Source organism: Heterodontus francisci, chromosome 18 (genome assembly GCF_036365525.1).
Source record: "Heterodontus francisci isolate sHetFra1 chromosome 18, sHetFra1.hap1, whole genome shotgun sequence".
Lineage (NCBI taxonomy): Eukaryota > Metazoa > Chordata > Chondrichthyes > Heterodontiformes > Heterodontidae > Heterodontus > Heterodontus francisci.
In genome coordinates, this window is record NC_090388.1 from 78,805,752 (window position 1) to 78,825,184 (window position 19,433).

Below are 19,433 nucleotides of genomic sequence, written 5' to 3' on the forward strand. Positions count from 1 at the left end.
CAGGAGTTTTGCCTGAATGCATGTGGAGCCAGCTTCAGGAAGGACACGAGCGCTTGTTTGACAGTCCTCCTATTGAATCCGGAGGATGCTGCGGAGGCATTGCTGATGGACTTTCTCTAGCACGCTTATGTGTTGCTGTTACACAGTCCAGGTCTCACTGCAGTACAGGAGTGTGATGACAACAACTGCTCTGTTCAGTCAGACTTTTGTTGACTTGAAGAGGCCTTTGTTGTCAAACACTCGCTGCCTTAGTTTGTAGAAGGCTGAGCTAGTGCAGCTGATCCGGTGTTGGATCTCCTCGTCAATGGTGGCCTTTTGAGAGAAGTGGCTGCCAAGGTATGGGATTTGCTCAACATATTCCAAAATCTCTCCTTCAACATATCGGGTGTGGGTTGATATATGAGTTTTGTTTAGCAACATTCAAGGACAGGCTGAGTCTCTTGTATGCAGAATTACGGAGATTGAGAGCAACTTGAAAATCTGGTGCAGAGTGAGCAATGACACTGCAGTAATTTGCAAACTGTAGATCATATATGTCTCTGGTGGTCAGTTTAGTTTTGGCCCAGAGGTGACTGACGTTAAAGAGTTTTCCAACTAGACGGTATTTAATACTCACACCAAAGGGCAGTTGATCTTTCACAAGGTGAATAGCTACTGTCCGGTAGATTGTAAATAGTATGGGGGCTATCACACAGCCTTGCTTGACTCCGAGCCAGATTTTTAAGGCGTCAGTTTCAGATTTCCCACTTAAGACAGTTAAAATCTAGGATGCTGTATGCTTTCTTAACCGCTCTCTCAACCTGTCCTGCATGATTTTTTCCCCTCATGCCACCTCTGGTGGGTCACACAGAGTGGTCATGAAAAGACTGTAGTGTTAATAGGGTGTTAAAGTCAGGGATTTGGTGCAAGTGGGAATTCTGTGCAGGGGTGGGAGGAAGGAAGTGCTGCTTTTTTCTTACCTCCAACACTTGTCGTGGAAGCTTCAGCTATTCAGTATTTAAAATTTTTGTCCTCTGCTTAGTCCAAGTTAGTGTGCAGAAGAAGAAAAAATATTTGAAACAAACTGAAAATTAGATATCAATAATATAAATAATCTGGACTAAGATATGGCAGAAACATAGAAAATAGGAGCAGGAGTAGGCTATTCGGCCTTTTGAGCCTGCTCCGCCATTCATTATGATCGTAGCTGATCATCCTACTCAGTAGCCTGTTCCGGCAGGTTGTGTGTCTGGACTGCAGCATGTGGGAGTTCGTGGACAGCGAGACTGCCATGAGTGAACACATCTGCCGTCGATGTCTCCGTTTTGAATCTCTTCCAGCTCAGAGTCATTGAGCTGGAGTATGAATTGCAGACAATAACATATAAGGAAGGGGGAGCAGTACCTGGACAGTTTGCTCCATGCTTCGGTCACACCTCGTAGGGAGGTACAGGTTCAGAATGGGGTTAGTGTGACTGATAATGTACAGGGAAGGGGAACTCAGGTGTGATAGAGAACAAATTACAGAATGCACAGAATTGTTACAGCACAGAAGGAGGCCTTTCGGCCCATCATGTCTGCAGCGGCTCTCTGAAGGAGCAATTTACCTAGTGGCACTACCCTACCTTCTCCCCGTAGCCCTGCACATTCTTCCTTTTCAGATAATCAATTCCGTCTTGAAACAAGGAACCACAGAAAATGATCCTACCCAAGAGGTACAATATACTTGCTACTTGTGAGGATATAGGTAAAGACTCTCTGAAGGACAGCCCAAATGCAAAGCATGGCAACCTGGAGCAGCAGTCTATCTAAAGGGTTGGTGGGGATGGGGGTGGGGATGGTGGGGGGGAGCGGAGCTGGAGGAATAGGAGGACAGGAAACCTAATGTGGTAGTTGTAGGGAATTCAATAATTGGGGGATAGATGGCATCCTTCATAAGCAGGATCGAGAGTCCCAGATGGTTTGTGGCCTATCTGGTGTCAGGGTGAGGGACATCCTGAACCGGCTTAAAAGGATATTGAAGAGTGAGGGGTGGATCTGGTTGTTGTGGTCCATGTTGAGGCGAACAACATAGAAAAGAATAGGCAGAAGGTCCTATTTGGATAGTACCAGGAACTAGAAGCTAAATTAAAAGACAGGACCTCAAGGGTTATATCTCTGGATTATTACTTAAGCCACGTGAAATTCAATGTAGGGATAAGCAAATTAAGGAGATGGACATGTGGCTGAAGGAATGGTGTCAGAAAGAGGGGTTCAACTTCCTGGGACACTGGCACCAGTACTGGGACAAGAAGGAACTGTACTTTGGGACGGGCTTCACCTGAACCGGGCTGGAAATGATAATTAGAGTGGTTACGAGGAATTTAAACTAGTAAGTGGTGGGAGGGCTCAGATAGGAAAGATAAGAAAGATGGAAAACAGACAAAAAGGAAGAGAAGATTAAAGGTGAGAAATTGTGCTTGAGGCACTGCAGGTAAAGAGAAAACTAAAAGTTGTAAAGTAATTAAACCAGGAGAGAGAAATAAAAACATGAGCATAACATTAAAGCAGAAAGACAGGTTAATGTGTGTGGAGCAAATAAGCATCTGTATACAAATGAATGGAGTTTAAGGAGCAAACTGAATGAATTGCAAGCTGAAATTCAACTTGGAGGATATGACATGGTAGCCATTATGGAGAAATGACTGCAAGACAGTCAGGACTGGGAACTATATATACCAGGTTATAAGGTCTACAGGAAAGATAGGGAACTGGTAGAGGAGGAAGAATTGGCTTAATGATGAAGGATGAAATCACTTCAATGATAAGAGAGGAGACACTGAGAGGTCAGCAGTCAGTGGAGACTTTATGGGTAGAATTAAGAAATAGAAAAGGATTTAAGACTGTATTGGGAATTGTATATAGGCTTTTGGTAGTAGCTGTGAAGTTTGGATCAATGTTGATATTAGACAAGCATGTAGCAAAGACAGGATGGGTTTTCATAGGGGATTTTAACTTTCATATAGGCTTCGTTAAGCAGACCAGCACATGACAGAAAGGTAGTGAATTTCTTGTGTATGTTTTTATTATTTGTTTCATGGGATGTGAGTGTTCCTGTCAAGGTCAGCATTTGTTGCCCATCTCTAATTGCCCTTGAGACGGTGGTGATGAGCTGCCTTCTTGAACCACTGCAGCCCATCTGATGTGGTAGTGCTGTTAGGAAGGGAGTTCCAGGATTGTGATCCAGCAACAGTGAAGAAACGGCGATATAGTTCCAAGTCAGAATGGTGTATGGCTTGGAGGGGAACTTGCAGATGGTATGGTGGTGTTCCCACATGTCTGCTGCCTTTGTTCTAGGTAAAAGAGGTTGCGGGTCTGGAAGGTGCTGTCGAAGGAGGCGTGGTGAGTTGCTGCAGTGCATCTCGTAGATGGTGCACATTGCTGCCACTGTGCACTGGTGGTGGAGGGAGTGAATGTTGAAGGGGGTGGATGGGGTGCTGATCAAGTGGGCTGCTTTGTTCTGGATGATGTCGAACACGTGAGTATTGTTGGAACTGCACTGATTCAGGCAAGTGGAGAGTATTCCATCACACTCCTGATTTGTGCCTTGTAGATGGTGGACAGGCTTTGGGGATCAGGAGGTGGGTTACTTGCCACAGAATTACCATAATTCTGACCTGCTCTTGCAGCCACAGTATTTATGTGGCTTGTATGGTCAATGGTAAGCCCTCAGAATGTTGATAGTGGGGGATTCAGTGATGGTAATGCCGTTGTCAAAGGGAGATGTTCAAATTCTCTCTTGTTGGAGATGGTCATTGCCTAGCACTTGTGTGGTACAAATGTTACTTGCCACTTATCAGCCCAAGCCTGAATGTTGTCCAGGTCTTGCTGCATACGGACACAGACTGCTTCAGTATCTGAGGAGTTGCGAATGGTGCTGAACGCCGTACAGTCATCAGCGAACATCCCCACTTTTGACCTTATGATGGAGGAAAGGTGATATGATGAAGCAGCTGAAGATGGTTGGGCCTAGGACACTACCCTGAGGAACTCCTGCAGTAATGTCCTGGGGCTCAGATAATTGGCCTCCAACAACCACAACCTTCTTCCTTTGTGCTAGGTATGACTCCAACCAGTGGAGAGTTTTTCCGTGATTCCATTGACTCCAGTTTTGCTAGGGCTCCTTCATGCTACACTCAGTCAAATGCTGCCTTGATGCCAAGGGCAGTAACTCTCACCTCTTGAGTTTTGTACTTTTGTCCATGTTTGGACCAAGACTGTAATGAGGTCAGGAGCCGAGTGACCCTGGAGGAACCCAAATTGAGCATCAGTGAGCAGATTGTTGCTGTTTACGTGGAACTTGATAGCATTGTTGACGACACCTTCCATCATTTTGCTGATGATTGAGAGTAGACTGATAGGGCGGTAATTGGCTGGATTGGATTTGTCCTGTTTTTTGTGGACAGGACATACCTGGGCAATTTTCCACATTGTCGGGTAGATGTCAGTGTTGTCGCTCTACTGGAACAGCTTGGCCAGGAGTAAAGGTAGTTCTGCAACACAAGTCTTCAGTACTACAGCTGGGATGTTGTCGGGACGCATAGCCTTTTCAGTTGTAGGAGGCCAATCATCTCAGCCCCAGGACGTTGCTGCAGGAGGTCCTCAGGGTAGTGTCCTAGGTCTCCTAGTGCCGTCAGCCGTTTCTTGATTTTTTTTTTATTCGTTCATGGGATGTGGGTGTCACTGGCTTGGCCAGCATTTATTGCCTATCCCTAATTGCCCTTGAACTGAGTGGCCATTTCAGAGGGCATTTTAAGAGTCAACCACATTGCTATGGATCTGTAGTCACATGTAGGCCAGACCAGGTAAGGACAGCAGATTTCCTTCTCGAAAGGACATTAGTGAACCAGATGGATTTTTACAACAATTGACAATGGCTTCATGGTCACACTAGACTAGCTTTTTAATTCCAGATTTATTCATTGAATTCAAATTTCACCATCTGCTGTGGTGGGATTCGAACCCACGTCCCGAGAGCATTAGCCTGGGCCTCTGCGCTACCAGTCCAGTGACATTACCACTATGCCGCTGCCTCCCCTTTTACTTCGCTGCCTACGATATCACGTAGAGTGAATCGAATTAACTGAACACTGGCATCTGTGATACTGGGGACCTCAGGAGAAGGCCGAGATGGATCATCCACTCAGCATTTCTGGCCAAAGATAGTCGCAAATGCTTCAACCTTTTCTTTTGCACTGATGTCCTGGGCTCCTCCATCATTGAGGAGGGGGATATTTGTGGAGCCTCCTCCTCAGGTTAGTTGTTTAATTGTCCACCACTGTTCACAACTGGACGTGGCAGGACTGCAGAGCTTAGACCTGATCCGTTGGTTGTGGAATGGCTTAGCTCTGTCCAGGATAGTTTCCTGAAATGATGGGCTTAATTTTCCAGACACAGAATATTCTTGGCTGTCAGGATCATTGATGTGTCCATAACCTGGAGGTCGAGAGCAGCGGGCCTTCCAGATCAATTTTCCGGAAGGCAAACAGTTAGTAGGCTGCCTCTGGGTTCATTGTCCAATTAGGGATGGCGGGTGGGTTGAGGAAGAGGGAGGGCCAATCGGTGCACAGGCAGCCTTCACAGCAGCTGGAGTGTCAGTGTGCTGCTGAAGCGAAAGCCTCAAAGGAAGGAGGAGCAAAATGGCTGTGAGAAAAGGCTGTGGGAACCGGCAGCCATCTCTGCACACCGCGCACTGTCTGAGAGCACTACCTCCAGGAGCTGCTCGTGTAATGGCAAGCCTCTGCCTGTGGAGCCCTCAGGCTTGCCATTTGCACTTTAAATGATCAGATTGTGCCTTATTTTTATGCCACTCAACCTCCTTCTGTGCAGCCACCTCCTCAGAGAAACCATATTCTAACACAGTGTTGGGCCTTTGCAACACTATCAAAATTGCATTTCCCTCTTTTCCCTCTCCTTGTTTGACCACATCAGGTTTAATTCTTTCTTAAAGTGGATGTACTGTCCAATTCAATAGGTGTTTGGTTCTTGTTATGATCAAGTAAGTAATTAATTGGACAGGTTTTCTTGAGTTTACAAAGAAAGTGGTTAACTTTATTGTACCTAAACCAAACCAATAAAAATACTAAACAATGCACCAACTTTCACTCACACACACACTCTGGAGGTTTACACACACACACGTAAATAGGTTACAGAGTGGGGAAAGGTAGATTTGGTTAGGAACATAGGAGCAGGAGTCGGCCATTCAGCCTATTGACCCTGCTCCGCCATTCAATAGGATGATGGCCGTTCATCCACTTCAATGCCTTTTTCTCACACTATCCCCATATCCCCTTATGTCATTAGTATTTAGAAATCTGTCAATCTCTGCTTTAAACATACTCAATGACTGAGCTTCCACAGCCTTCTGGGGTAGAGAATTCCAAAGATTCACAACCCTTTGAGTAAAGAAATTTCTCCTCATCTCTGTCCTAAGTGGCTTCCCCCTTATTTTGAAATTGTGTCCCCTGGTTCTAGACTCCCCAACCAGAAGAAACATCTTACTTGCATCTACCCTGTCTGTCCCTTAAAGTACGTTGTAGGTTTCAATTATATCACCTTTCATTCTTCAAAACTCTAGAGAATACAGGTCCAGTTACCCCAATCTTTCTTCATAGGAATTCCTGGGACCAAGTCCAGTGAACCTTCGGTGCACTCCCTCTATGGCAATAATATCCTTCCTAAGGTAAGGGGACCAAAACTGCACACTTTACTCCAGATGCGGTCTAACCAAGGTTCTATACAATTGAAGCAAGACTTCACTAGTCCTGTACTCAAATCCTCTTGTGATAAAGGCTAACATACCATTAGCCTTCTTAGTTCCGCGCTGCACCTGCATGTGAGCTTCCAGTGACTTATTGACGAGGATAGCCAGGTCCCTTTGTACATCTACACTTTCTAATCTCTTACTATTTAAGAAATACTCTGCACATGTGTTTCTCCTATCAAAATGGATAACCTCACATGTTCCCACATTATATTCCATTGGCCACATTTTTGCCCACTCACTAAGTCTGTCCAAAACCCCTTGAAGCCACTTTGCATCTTCCTCACAACACACATTCCCATCTAGTTTTGTGTCATCTGCGAACTTGGAAATATTACATTTGGTCCCCACATCCAAATCATTGAAATGTATTGTGAACAGCTGGGGCGCAAGTACTGATCCTTGCGGGACCCCACTAGTCACAGCCTGCCAACGCGAGAATGACCAGTTTATTCCTACTCTCTGTTTTCTGCCTGTTAACCGATCCTTAATCCATGCGAGTATATTACCTCCTATCCCATGTGCTTTAATTTTGCTAACCAACCTCCCATGGGGGACTTTATCAAAATCCTTCTGAAAATCCAAGTATACCAAGTCCACTGCCTCCCCTTTATCAATTCTGTTACTAACATCCTCAAAAAAACTCCAACAGGTTTGTCAAACGTGATTTCCTATTCATAAATCCATGTTGACTATGCCCAATCAGATCATTATTATCCAAGTGTCCATTTATCACATCCTTTAGAATAGATTCTAGCATTTTCCCAATGACCGATGTAAGGCTAACAGGTCTGTAGTTCCCTGTTTTCTCTCTCCCTCCCTTTTTAAATAGTGGGGTGATATTTGCTACCTTCCAATCTGCAGGAACCATTCCAGAATATATCGAATTTTGGAAGATGATCACCTATGTATCCACTATCTCCATAGCTACCTCTTTCAACACTCTGGGATGTAGAATATCAGGCCTTGGGGACTTATCAACCTTCAGCCCCATTAATTTCTCCAATACAGCATTCTTACTAATACTAATTTCCTTCAATTCTTCATTCTCTCTAGTCCCTTGGATCTCTCTTTCTGGGAGATTTCATGTATCATCCTCAGTGAAGACAGACACAAGTAATCATTTAGCTTCTCTGCCATTTCTCTACTCCTCCTTATAAGTTATCCTGATTCTGCCTGTAACAGACCCACATTTGGCTTAGCCAAACGTTTCCTTTTTGTGTACCCATAGAAGTTTTTACAGTACGTTTTTATGTTTTTTGCTAGTTTACATTCATATTCTATTCTCCCTTTCTTTATCAGTTTCTTGATCCTCCTTTGCTGTATTCCAAAATCCTCCCAATCCTCAGGTTTACTATTATTTCTGGCAACTTTATAGGCCTTTTCTTTTAATCTTATGCAATCCTTCACTTCCTTTGTTAACCACGATTGACTGCTTTTACTTTTGGAGTTTTTGTGCCGAGAAAGGAATGTATAGTTACTGTAAACTATGTAATAATTCTTTGAGGACTATCCATTGCCTATGTACTGTCATACCTTTTAATGTATTTTCCCAATCCACCTCAGCCAATTTCCCCTCATACCTTCATAATTTCCTTTGTTCAAATTTAACACCCTGGCTTCAAATTGAACTACCTCACTTTCAAACATAATGGAAAATTCTATCATATGATGGTCACTCATCCCTAAAGGTTCTTTTACAACAAGATTATTAATTAGCCCTTTCTCATTCCATAATACTGGAGCTAAAATAGCCAGTTCTGTAGTCGGTTCCTCAACATGCTGTTCTAGAAAGCCATCCGTAACACAGTCCAGAAACTTACCTCCACATCATTAGTGCTCATTAGGTTTACCCAGTCTATATGCAGATTGAGGTCACCCATAATTACTGTATTACCCATGCAACATGCTTCTCTAATCTCCTGATTAATACCATGTCCCACTCTACCACTACTGTTTGGTGGCCTATAAACAACTCCTACCAATGTTTGCTGCCCCTTGCTGTTTCTTAGCTCCACCCAAACAGATTACATGTTTTGTTCTTCCAATCTGAGATCCTCCCTTACTAATGTACTGATTGCATCCCTTATTATCAGCGCAACACCACCTCCTTTTTTTTTTGCCTGTCCTTCCTAAATGCCGGAATATCCTTGAATATTCAGTTCCCAGTCTTGGCCACCCTGTAGCCACGTTTCCGTAATGGCAATTAGATCATACCCATTTACCTCTATTTGGACCTTTAAATAATCTACCTAGTTGCGAATGCTGCGTGCATTCAGGTAGAGTGCCCTTATCTGTTAGTTTGAAGTTCAAAACGCAAACAGATTAACCATGATCTTATTGAATGGTGGAGCAGGCTCGAGGGGCCGAATGGCCTACTTCTGCTCCTAATTCATATTGTTCATATGTAACCTTGTCTTCTTGACATTAGAGTCCATAGAAAAAAAAGAGTATACTGTCTGAAGTGTTTGATGATTTGGCTGGCTTCTAGCTGAATTTGGTGGTCCTGAGGCTTTTAGTTTGAAGGTGTGGGTGACTAGTTTGGTGGGTCTCTTGGAGACAGCGATGCGGATGATTTCCTCTAATGGGGTAGCTGGAGTATGCAAAGGTGGTCAGTCAACAAGCAGGATTTGAAAGCTTTCAAGCAGAAATGGAGAGAGAGAGAGAGAGAGAGAGAGAGGAGCACCGCCACTTGGGTCTGCACATGTCAGAGTCCAGTTGCTGCTTCTTCTCTCTGCTTCAGAAAGACACGAGCTGAAAACCACAGATGGGGAGGGGCTTGTCACATGACAGTCACTCAGCCATTCAATCATAGCAGTGAGCAGTATTTCTCTTGCTAAAAAGAACAAAGTGTGACGAAAGCAGACTGTAAGAGCTCCAGAAAGGGAGTATAAAAAGAAACTTACAAGGGATCTCAAAATCAGCACAAAAAAATTACTATTACATTAGGAAAAAGAGGGTGGCCGGAAGTAATGCATACCCCTAGAAAACTGATAACGGTGATGTTGTCGATGAAATTAAAGAAATGGCGGACAAGCTGAATAATTACTTTGCATCATTACCAATGTAGAGGAAGAGGTCAGCATGCCAGACATCCCAGGAAATAGGAAACTATTATTGAATCAGGGGCAGGAATTCAACAAAATTAGCATAAGCAAGGTAACAGTAAGGGAGAAATTAATGGCATTAAAGAGCAGCAAATCCCCAGGACCAGATGGTTTCCATCTCGGAATTTTAAAAGAAGTAGATGCGAACATTGTAGATGCCCTAACTATAATCTATAATCACTGACCTGAAACTTGAACTCTGCTTCTCTCTCCACAGATGCTGCCAGACCTGCTGAGTATTTTCTGCATTTCTTGTTTTTATTTCAGATTTCCAGCATCTGCAGTATTTTGCTTTTAACATATTATAATGTAACATTCTCTCGATTTGGGAACCATTCCTTTAGGTTGGAAAATTGCATGTGTTAGTTGTTATTTAAAAAAGATGAAAGAGGGAAACCAGGGAATTATAGACCAGCTAGCCTGACATTACTAGCGTCTGTAATTAAGGATCAAGTGACTGAACACCTTGAATATTTTCAGCTGATGAGAGAGATCCAGCATGAATTTGTAAAGGGTAGGTTAGGCCTGACGAATCTGATTGAATTTTTTGAAGAGATGACAAAAGTACTGGGCTGGGGAATGTCTGTAGACGTTATTTATATGGACTTCCAGAAGACATCTGATAAAGTCCCTCATAAGAGGCTGTTAGCTAAAGTTGAAGCTGTGGAGTTGAATTCAAATTATTGCCCTGGTTAGTAAATTGGCTGAGAGGAAAGAGACAGAGTGTAGGGATAATGGGCAGATACTCCAATCGGTAGCATGTGACCAGTGGTTTCCCGCAAGGATGTCTTAATGATTAATGTATTCATTAATGACTTAGATGATAGGATAGAAAGCCACACATCCAAATCTGCCGATGACACAAAGATAGGTGGCATTGTAAGCAGAATAGATGAAAGCATAAAATTACAAAGATATTGGTAGATTAAGTGAATGAGAAAAACTGTGATAAATGATTTCAATGTAGACAAATGTGAGGTCATCCACTTTGAACCTAAAAGGGATAGAACAGAGTACTTTCTAAATAGTAAAAGACTGGAAACAGTGGAGGTCTAAAGAGAGTTGGGGATCCAGGATCATTAAAATGTCATGAACAGGTATAGAAAATAGTCAAAAAGACTCATTGAATGCTTGAGAACTAGAATACAAGGGTGTAGAAGTCATGCTTCAGCTATTCAAAGCCCTGGTTAGACAACACCTGGAGTATTGGGAGTAGTTTCAGGCATCACACCTTAGGAAGGATATATTGGCCTTGGAAGGAGTGCAGCGTAGATTTGCTGGAATGATAACTCCAAAGCTGAAGATATGAGGAGATATGAGAGAGGTTATATTCCCTGGAATTTGAGGAGATTTATTAGAGATGCTGAAAATATTGAAAGGTTTTGAAAATAAGGAAAAATTGTTTCCAGTAGTGGAAGGATCGGTAACCAGAGGACGTAGACGTTTGGTAATTGACAAAAGAATCATAGGAACATAGGACCAAGAGTTAATCTAATTAACTCCTCAAGCCTTTTCTCCCATTCAGTGAGACCATGGCTGATCTGCAGCTTAATTCCATATACTAGCCTTTGCCCCATATTCTTTAATACCTTTAGCGAACAAAAATCTATCTGTCTGTTTTAAAATGAACAATTGATCTTGAAATGAACAATTGAACTTTACGGAAAAGGATTTCAGACTTCTACAATGCTTTCCTTGAAGAGGTAGTTCCTATTTTCACTCCTGAAATGTCTAGCTGGAACTTTTAGGCTCTGGTGCCTCGATCTAGACTCCCCAACTAGCAGAAATAGTTTCTCCCAATCTACACCCAATCAGTTCCCCTTAATATCTTGATTACTTCGATCAAGTCATCCCTTAACCTTCTCGGCTGTAAGGAGATCAGTATCGCTAGTCTTTCCATGTAACTGAAGTCTTTCTTCCCTGATATCACTGTAGTAAATCTGCTTTGCATCCACTCCAAGGCTTTGAGATCCTTCCTAAAGTATGGTACCCAGATTGGGACTAACCGGTGTTTTTGAAAGATTTAGCATAATTTCCTTGCTTTATTTTAATGATATTTCTAAATTTAAAAAGCAAAGGATCACTTTTGCCGTTTTAATAGCATTCTCAACTCGTCCTTTCACCTTCAAAGACTTGTATACGAACACCCTCAGGTCTCTCTGTTCCTACACCCTCTTTAAAATTGGACTATTTTGTTATATTGCCTCACCTCATACTTTGTACAAAATGTATTACTTCATGCTTCATCTGCCATGTGTCTTCCCATTTCACCAGTCTGTGTTCTTCTGAAGTCTGTCACTGCCCTCCTCACTGTTTACTATATTTCCAAATTTTGTGTCATCTGCAAATTTTGAAATTATGGCCTGACACCCTAGTCCAGGTCATTAATATATATCAAAAGGAACAGTGATCCCAATACAGACCTATGGGGGACATCACTGTATATTTTCCCACTACTCTCTGCCTTCTGTCCCTTAGTCAATTTTGTATCCACGTAGCCACTACCCCATGGGCTTCAGTTCTGCTAACAAGTTGATTGTGTGGTACTTTATGAAATGCCTTTTGAAAACTCGTACACAACATGTCAGCCACATTACCTTCATCATTCCTCTCCATTTCTCCGTCAGCACCAGTCAGCCTCCAATAATCCTGCCATTGCAGCATTAAATATTTCCAGCTAACATATTGTGCTCAGTCAGTCACCAGCAGCCTGATTTAATTTGCTGCATGATTCAGCACCAACTCCTGATTGACAAAAATACACAGATTGCATCAAAAGAGAGCTATCAAAAGGCAGCTGTAAACTGGTAATATAATTGTGGTTTTGAAAAATGAATGCAAGCTGTTGGTTTGATGAGAAGGAACTTTTAAATTACAGTATCTTAGCCTTCTGAAAATTGACTTACAGGAAGCTGCATTTTCAAGTCTAAATGACCTAATGAAGATAAATGGCTTGAAAGAGATTTGGGCCATAAATATAGACTCAGGTTGTAGCTCAGCACATCCCTGAACTGCTTATCTTGTAACATACTGGAAACAATGAGATTCCTTTTTTTTCCAGCAATTTTATAAATCCATTTCATTGAACGGTAAAACTTCGGTTACTGTGGTACCGCGCCAAGCTTGAGATGCAGTTGCCTAGCTGCTTGGGATCCAGATTCATTCATACTAACAGTAAGTGAGAAAAGACCATCAGGCCCATTAGGAAAATTATTAGTTGATAAAAGGTCAAGGTCCATCTAGCTCATGTTTTGCCATCCTCGTAGTTGCATGATACAATGATAATGGAGTAGTTGACTACTCAAAACAATCAACTCTATTAATTAAACTACAACAATCCCAGACAAGAGGCAAGGAAAACCCCCAGTAGTGGAGAGCTTTGGGAACCTTAGGTCCAAAATCACTTGTTCCTCCCAAGCTACACAACACTTATGACGTCACGTTTCAAATTACTTATATACTGTATCCCAAAATATTATTTTCTGAAAGAAAGCCGTTCGAATGCTTATCATCTCCATTAGACAATTCCTCACCTTCCCTAACTGCCAGTAATATTAGCTCTGAAGGGATGCAAAACAACAGGGAATAAACAAATTGCAACCAATCTGAGGAAAGATCGTGGGAAGTTCATCTCTGACACCAGAAGGCAATAGGACAGTTTGGCCATTTTGACCTTGCAAGGCTCTGCAGACTGTTTGTCCGTGAGGGGGCATCGCAGCTAAGCCCAGTTCTATCTTTACGCGATGTTTAAGCGCAGGCTCTTTGGACTAATGTCACATCGACCAGTGATCTGGACACAGACTGCAGGCAGAATTCCTTCTCTCCCTCAGCCCACGGGGAAAGAAGAAATTATACCAACCCAGCAGTTTCCAGTCTGTCTGAGTTAGTACTACCAGGTAGTGGCCTTACAACCAGGCCATAAGGGGAGACTAGTGTTTTGCTTCAACAATTTGTCAGAAGCTCAGGCTTAGACAATGAATGCCTCAAGTTGTATCGACGAGAGGTTCAACGAGAGGTTCTTGTGAAATAATGGTACCATGTTTCAAGGTTTTTGAGGATTTGACTTCGGAGGAATTTTGTGCAATTTATATTTAGCAGTTGCTATCAAATTAAATTTGGCTAACAACAGATTAAATGCTCAGAACACATGTATTCTGGTAATGTGAATTAGAGCCAGTCAGAGCATCTACTCAGGATGGTGGTTTTCACATACATCATCAGGTTGAGACAGTGAGGCTCACTAACAATCCCAGAGACAAATTTGGATGTAGTATGTTGGAATGGCTTTGCTTATTTGACCTCAGCAAGAATCTCGGCATTCCTGCACAATGTGTTTGCCACGACCCTCATACCAAAGGAAGGTGGGGGGGGGGGGTGGCGTCTCTGATTTGGTTGACAGCTCAACCAGCCAATCCCTGGACACAGGGACTGAGGAAAGATCAGCTGTCAAATCTTTAGGACAGGATGACACACAGGAGAAGTCTGGAATGAAAGACAGACACAGTGGGAAAGAGCTTTCATCTTAATTTTAACACCAACTTGTTTCAGAGAATTGCTAGCCTAAATTTTGCCTTCAAAGTAGAGTAGTGTGACATCCTTTGTTACTTTCTATGTTAGAAAGAATGCTGCAAAATAAGTTCAAACTCATTGTGAACACTATTCTGTTAGTTTCCATATTAAGTGTAAAATAAATCAACCTGCAGGTTTATAATTGGTCTCCTCACAGGAGTTTTCAAGATTCCGCCCTCAGGAAGATCTGGGAAATGCATGTGGGCACAACGCAAGATTGCAGTATCCAGTTAATAGAACGAGGACTGTCCTTGTTACATCCCCAGGTTATATTATCATATGACTAGACTTTGGGCAGTAAAGGTGAAATGATTGCAGTGGATATGGGAGTCACTGAACCCAAGAGAATATCTAATGCAGACCTGGAATTTGTAACAAAAAGTTAAAAAGATGTAAGGTCGTCGACCTGAAACATTAACTCTATTTCTCTCTCCACAGATGCCACCAGGCCTACTCAGTATTTCCAGCTTTTTCTGCTTTTATTTCAACAAAAATTGTGTTGTCCATTAACTTATCATTGCAATCTTTCAGACCACACCGGATTATAACAACGTACAGAACTTACCATATCTGGACATGGTGATCTCAGAGGTTCTACGCTTGTACCCACCTGGAGTCAGGTAAAAAAAAAACAGTTCACAACGCTTTAAGAGATTGCAGTGAGAAGCATGTAAAACTCTTCCAAAAAATATATGACGGATAGCGTTTTGTTTTAACGCTGAGTGCTACTGGAGTGCACAGAGTGTGAAGAAGGGAGGTTGGTAACTGAGGGAGTTCAGTGAGGAGGGGAACTTTAAATTAATTAAGAAAAATTTAATTACATTTAATTAACATAATATGGATGGCAGGACTGGTGATGTGTCATGGCTGCAGTATGTGGGAGCTCCTGGATGCCACAGCAATCCATGGCAACCATGTCTGTAGTAAGTGTCTGTGGCTTGAGGAGCTTCGGCTCAGAGTCGTTGAGCTGGAGGCCAAGCTGTAGACATTAAGATGCATCAGGAAGGGAGAAAGTTACCTTGACACTTTGTTCCAGAAGGCAGGCACACCCCTTAGATAGGGTCGTCTGTTCTGGTCAGTGGTCAGGGACAAGAGGGTGTGATTGCGAGTCAGGCAGGTAAGGGGATCGAGCAGGTGGGAGTGGAGGAGCCTCAGCCCTTGCAATTGAGCAACAAGTTTGAGGTTCTTGCAGCTTGTATAGACAAGAGCGAGGGCTGTAGTGTGGATGAGCAGACTGACCATGGCACCGTGGTACAGGAAGCCATGCAAATGGGGGGAGCAAAAAGGAAAGTAGCGGTAGTAGGGGACAGTATAGCGAGTGGGATTGACACTGTTCTCTGCAGCAAAGAGCAAGAGTCCAGAAGACTGTGTTGCCTGCCTGGTGCCTGGATTCGGGACATCTGCTCAGGGCTGGAGAGGAACTTACAGTTGGAGGGGGTGGATCCAGTTGTCGTAGTCCATGTAGGTACCAATGACCTAGGCAGGACAAGAAAAGAGATTCTGCATATCCAGTATAAGGAGCTAGGCACTGAATTATGAAGCAGAACCTCAAAGATAATAATCCCTGGATTATTGGCATCAGTACTGGGGAATGTGGGGGCTGTACCATTGGGACGGTCTACACCTGAACCGTGCTGGAACCAGTGTTCTAGTGAGCCGCATAACAAGGGAAGTAGAGGGGATTTTAAACTAAATAGTGGGGGCAAGGTATCAAATTTGGGAAGATATGGTAAATCAAAGAGTAGAGACAAGGCAAGAGAGAACGTTATTAATATGGGAAAAGATAAACAGACCGTGACAGGAAGAGACAGTGAGCACAAATCTAAGAGTAAATCAGCAGACAAGGCTAGAGGTTACAAAAATAATCAAAAGACAAAACTAAAGACTCTGTATCTGAATGCACGTAGCCTTCGAAACAGATGAACTGATAACGCAAATAGAAATAAATAAGTACGATCTGATAGTCATTACAGAGATATGGCTGCAGGATGACATAGATTGGGACCTGAATATTGAAGGGTACATGACATTTATGAAGGACAGGAAGCTAGGGAAATGTGGAGGGGTGGCTCTGTTAATTAATGATGTTATTAGTGCAAGTTCAGGAAACCAGGATGGAAAAGTGGTTAGAGATGAGAAATGATAAAGGCAAGAAGTTAATTGTGGGAATGGTGTACAGGCCCCCTAACTGTAACGGCAGGGTATAAAGGAAGAAATAATGGGTGCTTGTCAGAAAGGTACAGAGATAATCATGGGGAATTTTAATCTACATATAGATTGGAAAAATCAGATGGGCAAAGGTAGCCTAGATGAAGAGTTCATAGACTGTTTTCGGGATAGTTTCTTAGAACAGCACATTCTGGAGCTAACCAGAGAGCAATTGTGCAATGACTTATATTAATTAATGACCTCATAGTGAAGGCGCCCCTCGTCAGCATCGATCATAATATGATTGAATTTTACATTTAGTTTGAGGGAAAGAAGAGTGGGTCTAAGACTAGTATTTTAAACTTAAATAAGGGCAATTATGAGGCCATGAAAGCAGAGCTAGCTAAAATGAACTGGCAAATTAGGTTAAGGGATAGGCCAATAGAGATGCAGTGGCAGACATTTAAGGGGATATTTCAAAATAGATACAGTCCAATGAAAAAGAAAAATTCCAAGAGGAGCACCCACCATCCGTGGTGAACTAAACAAGTTAAAGATAGTATCAAACTTAAAGAAAAAGCATATAATTGCACAAAGATCGGTGGCAGGTCAGAAGATTGAACAGAATATAAAAAACAGCAAAGAATGAGTAAAAGATTAATAAGGAGAGAAAAATTAGAGTATGAGAGAAAGCTAGCTAGAAATAGAAAATAGATAGTAAGAGTTTCTATAGATATTTAAAAAAGAAAAGTTAATAAAGTGAGCATTGGTCCTATAGAAAGTGAGTCTGGGGAATTAATAACAGAAAATAAGGAGATGGCAGATGAATTGAACAGGTATTTTGTATCAGTCTTCACCAGAGAGGATACAAGTAACATCCCAGAATTAGCTGTAAATCAAGAAATGGAAAGGAGGGAGGAACTCAAGAAAATTACAATCACTAGGGAAATGGTACTGAGAAAATTTTGGAGCTGTGGGCTGACAAATCCCCGGGTCCTGATTGACTTCATCCTAGGGTCTTAAAAGAAGTGGCTAGTGAGATGGTTGATGCATTAGTTTTAATTTTCCAAAATTCCCTAGATTCAGGGAAGGTTCCGCCAGGCTGGAAAATAGCGAATGTAACTCCTTTATTCAAAAAGAGAGACAGAAAGTAGGAAACTACAGGCCAGTTAGCTTAACATTTGTCATAGGGAAAATGTTAGAAGCTAATATTAAAGACGTTATAGCAGGGCACTTAGAAAAATTGAAGGTAATCTGACAGAGTCAACATGGCTTTGTTAAAGGGAAATCATGTTTAACCAATTTATTGGAATTCTTTGAGGGAGTTAGATGTGCTGTGGATGAAGGGGAACTGGTGGATGTACTGTACTTAGATTTCCAGAAGGCATTTGATAAGGTGCCATATCAAAACATGCTGCGGAAAATAAAAGCTCATGGTGTAGGGGGTAACAATTAGCATGGATAGAAGATTGGCTAGCTAACAGGAAACAGAGAGTAGGCATAAATGGGTCATTTACTGGTTGGCGAGATGTAATGAGTGGTATGTTGCAGGGATCAGCGCTGGGGTCTCAATGTTTTACAATTTATATGAATGACTTGGATGAAGGAACCAAAGGTATGGTTGCTAAATTTGCTGATGACACAAAGATAGGTAGGAAAGTAAGTTGTGAAGAGGACGTAAGGAGGCAACAAAGGAATATGGATAGGTTAAGTGAGTGGGTAAAGATCTGGCAAATGGAGTATAATGTGGGAAAATGTGAAATTGTCCATTTTGGCAGGAAGAATGAAAAAGAAGCACATTATCTAAATGGTGAGAGATTGCAGAGCTCTGAGATACGGAGGGATCTGGGTGTCCTAGTGCATGAATTGCAAAAGATTAGTATGAGGTACAGCAAGTAATTCAGAAAGCCAATAGAATGTTATTGTTTATTGTGAGGGGAATTGAATACAAAAGCAGGAAGGTTATGCTTCAGTTATACAGGGCATTGGTGAGACCACATCTGGAGTACTGTGTACAGTATTGGTCTCCTTATTTAAGGAAGGATGTAAATGCGTGGAAGCAGTTCAAAGAAGGTTTACTAGACTAATCCCTGGAATGAGCGGGTTGTCTTATGAGGAAAGGTTGGACAGGCTAGGCTTGTATCTGCTGGAATTTAGAAGAGTAAAAGACAACTTGATAGAAACATATAAGATCTTGAGGGGTCTTGACAGGGTGGATGTGGGAGGGATGTTTCCCCTTGTGGGAGAATCTAGAACTAGGGATCACTGTTTAAAAATAAGGTTTTCTCCAACTGAAAACAGAGAAGAGAAATGTTTCCTCTCAGAGGATCGTCTTTGGAATTCAATTCCTCAAAAGGCGGTGGAAGCAGAGTTTTTGAATATTTTTAAGGCAGAGGTAGATAGATTCTTGATGAGCAATGAGGTGAAAGTTACTGAGAGTAGGCGGCAATGCGGAGTTGAGGTTGATCAGCCATGATGCTGTTGAATGGCGGAGCGGGCTTGAGGGGCCTACTCCTGCTCCTAATTTGTATGTTTGTACGTATGTTCGTAAATTACAAACCTTTCCATTGGGTTTTGTACAGGCAGGATTTCCCAATAACTTGTCTGCTTAAGGCGGTGAGTGGCTGAGCCAAGCATATCAGCCATGTTCCCATAGTATATAATAAACCAAAGTTAAATCTTAAAGGAATTATTACAGGTGAAAACATCACATAGTACACTGGACCTTTGACTTTTTTATAAAGCTCTGGAATCTGCGGGTTGGGAACTTACTTTTAAGCTGTTTTGCCGACAGCTTCCCCCCTCTAAACCCTTTCCTTTCCATTG

At 42.3% G+C, this 19,433-nt stretch overlaps 1 protein-coding gene across 4 annotated transcripts in view; it reads left to right on the top strand.

The window, feature by feature from the left end:
- The window catches only part of tbxas1 (thromboxane A synthase 1 (platelet)), a 325,351-nt gene that overhangs the window by 284,404 nt on the left and 21,514 nt on the right, over window positions 1-19,433 (top strand). For all 4 annotated transcript variants that reach the window (XM_068051060.1, XM_068051062.1, XM_068051063.1 and 1 more), the window contains one exon: window positions 14,991-15,079. In XM_068051060.1, the coding sequence (XP_067907161.1) occupies window positions 14,991-15,079 (89 nt within the window). The remainder of the gene's footprint in view (window positions 1-14,990; window positions 15,080-19,433) is intronic.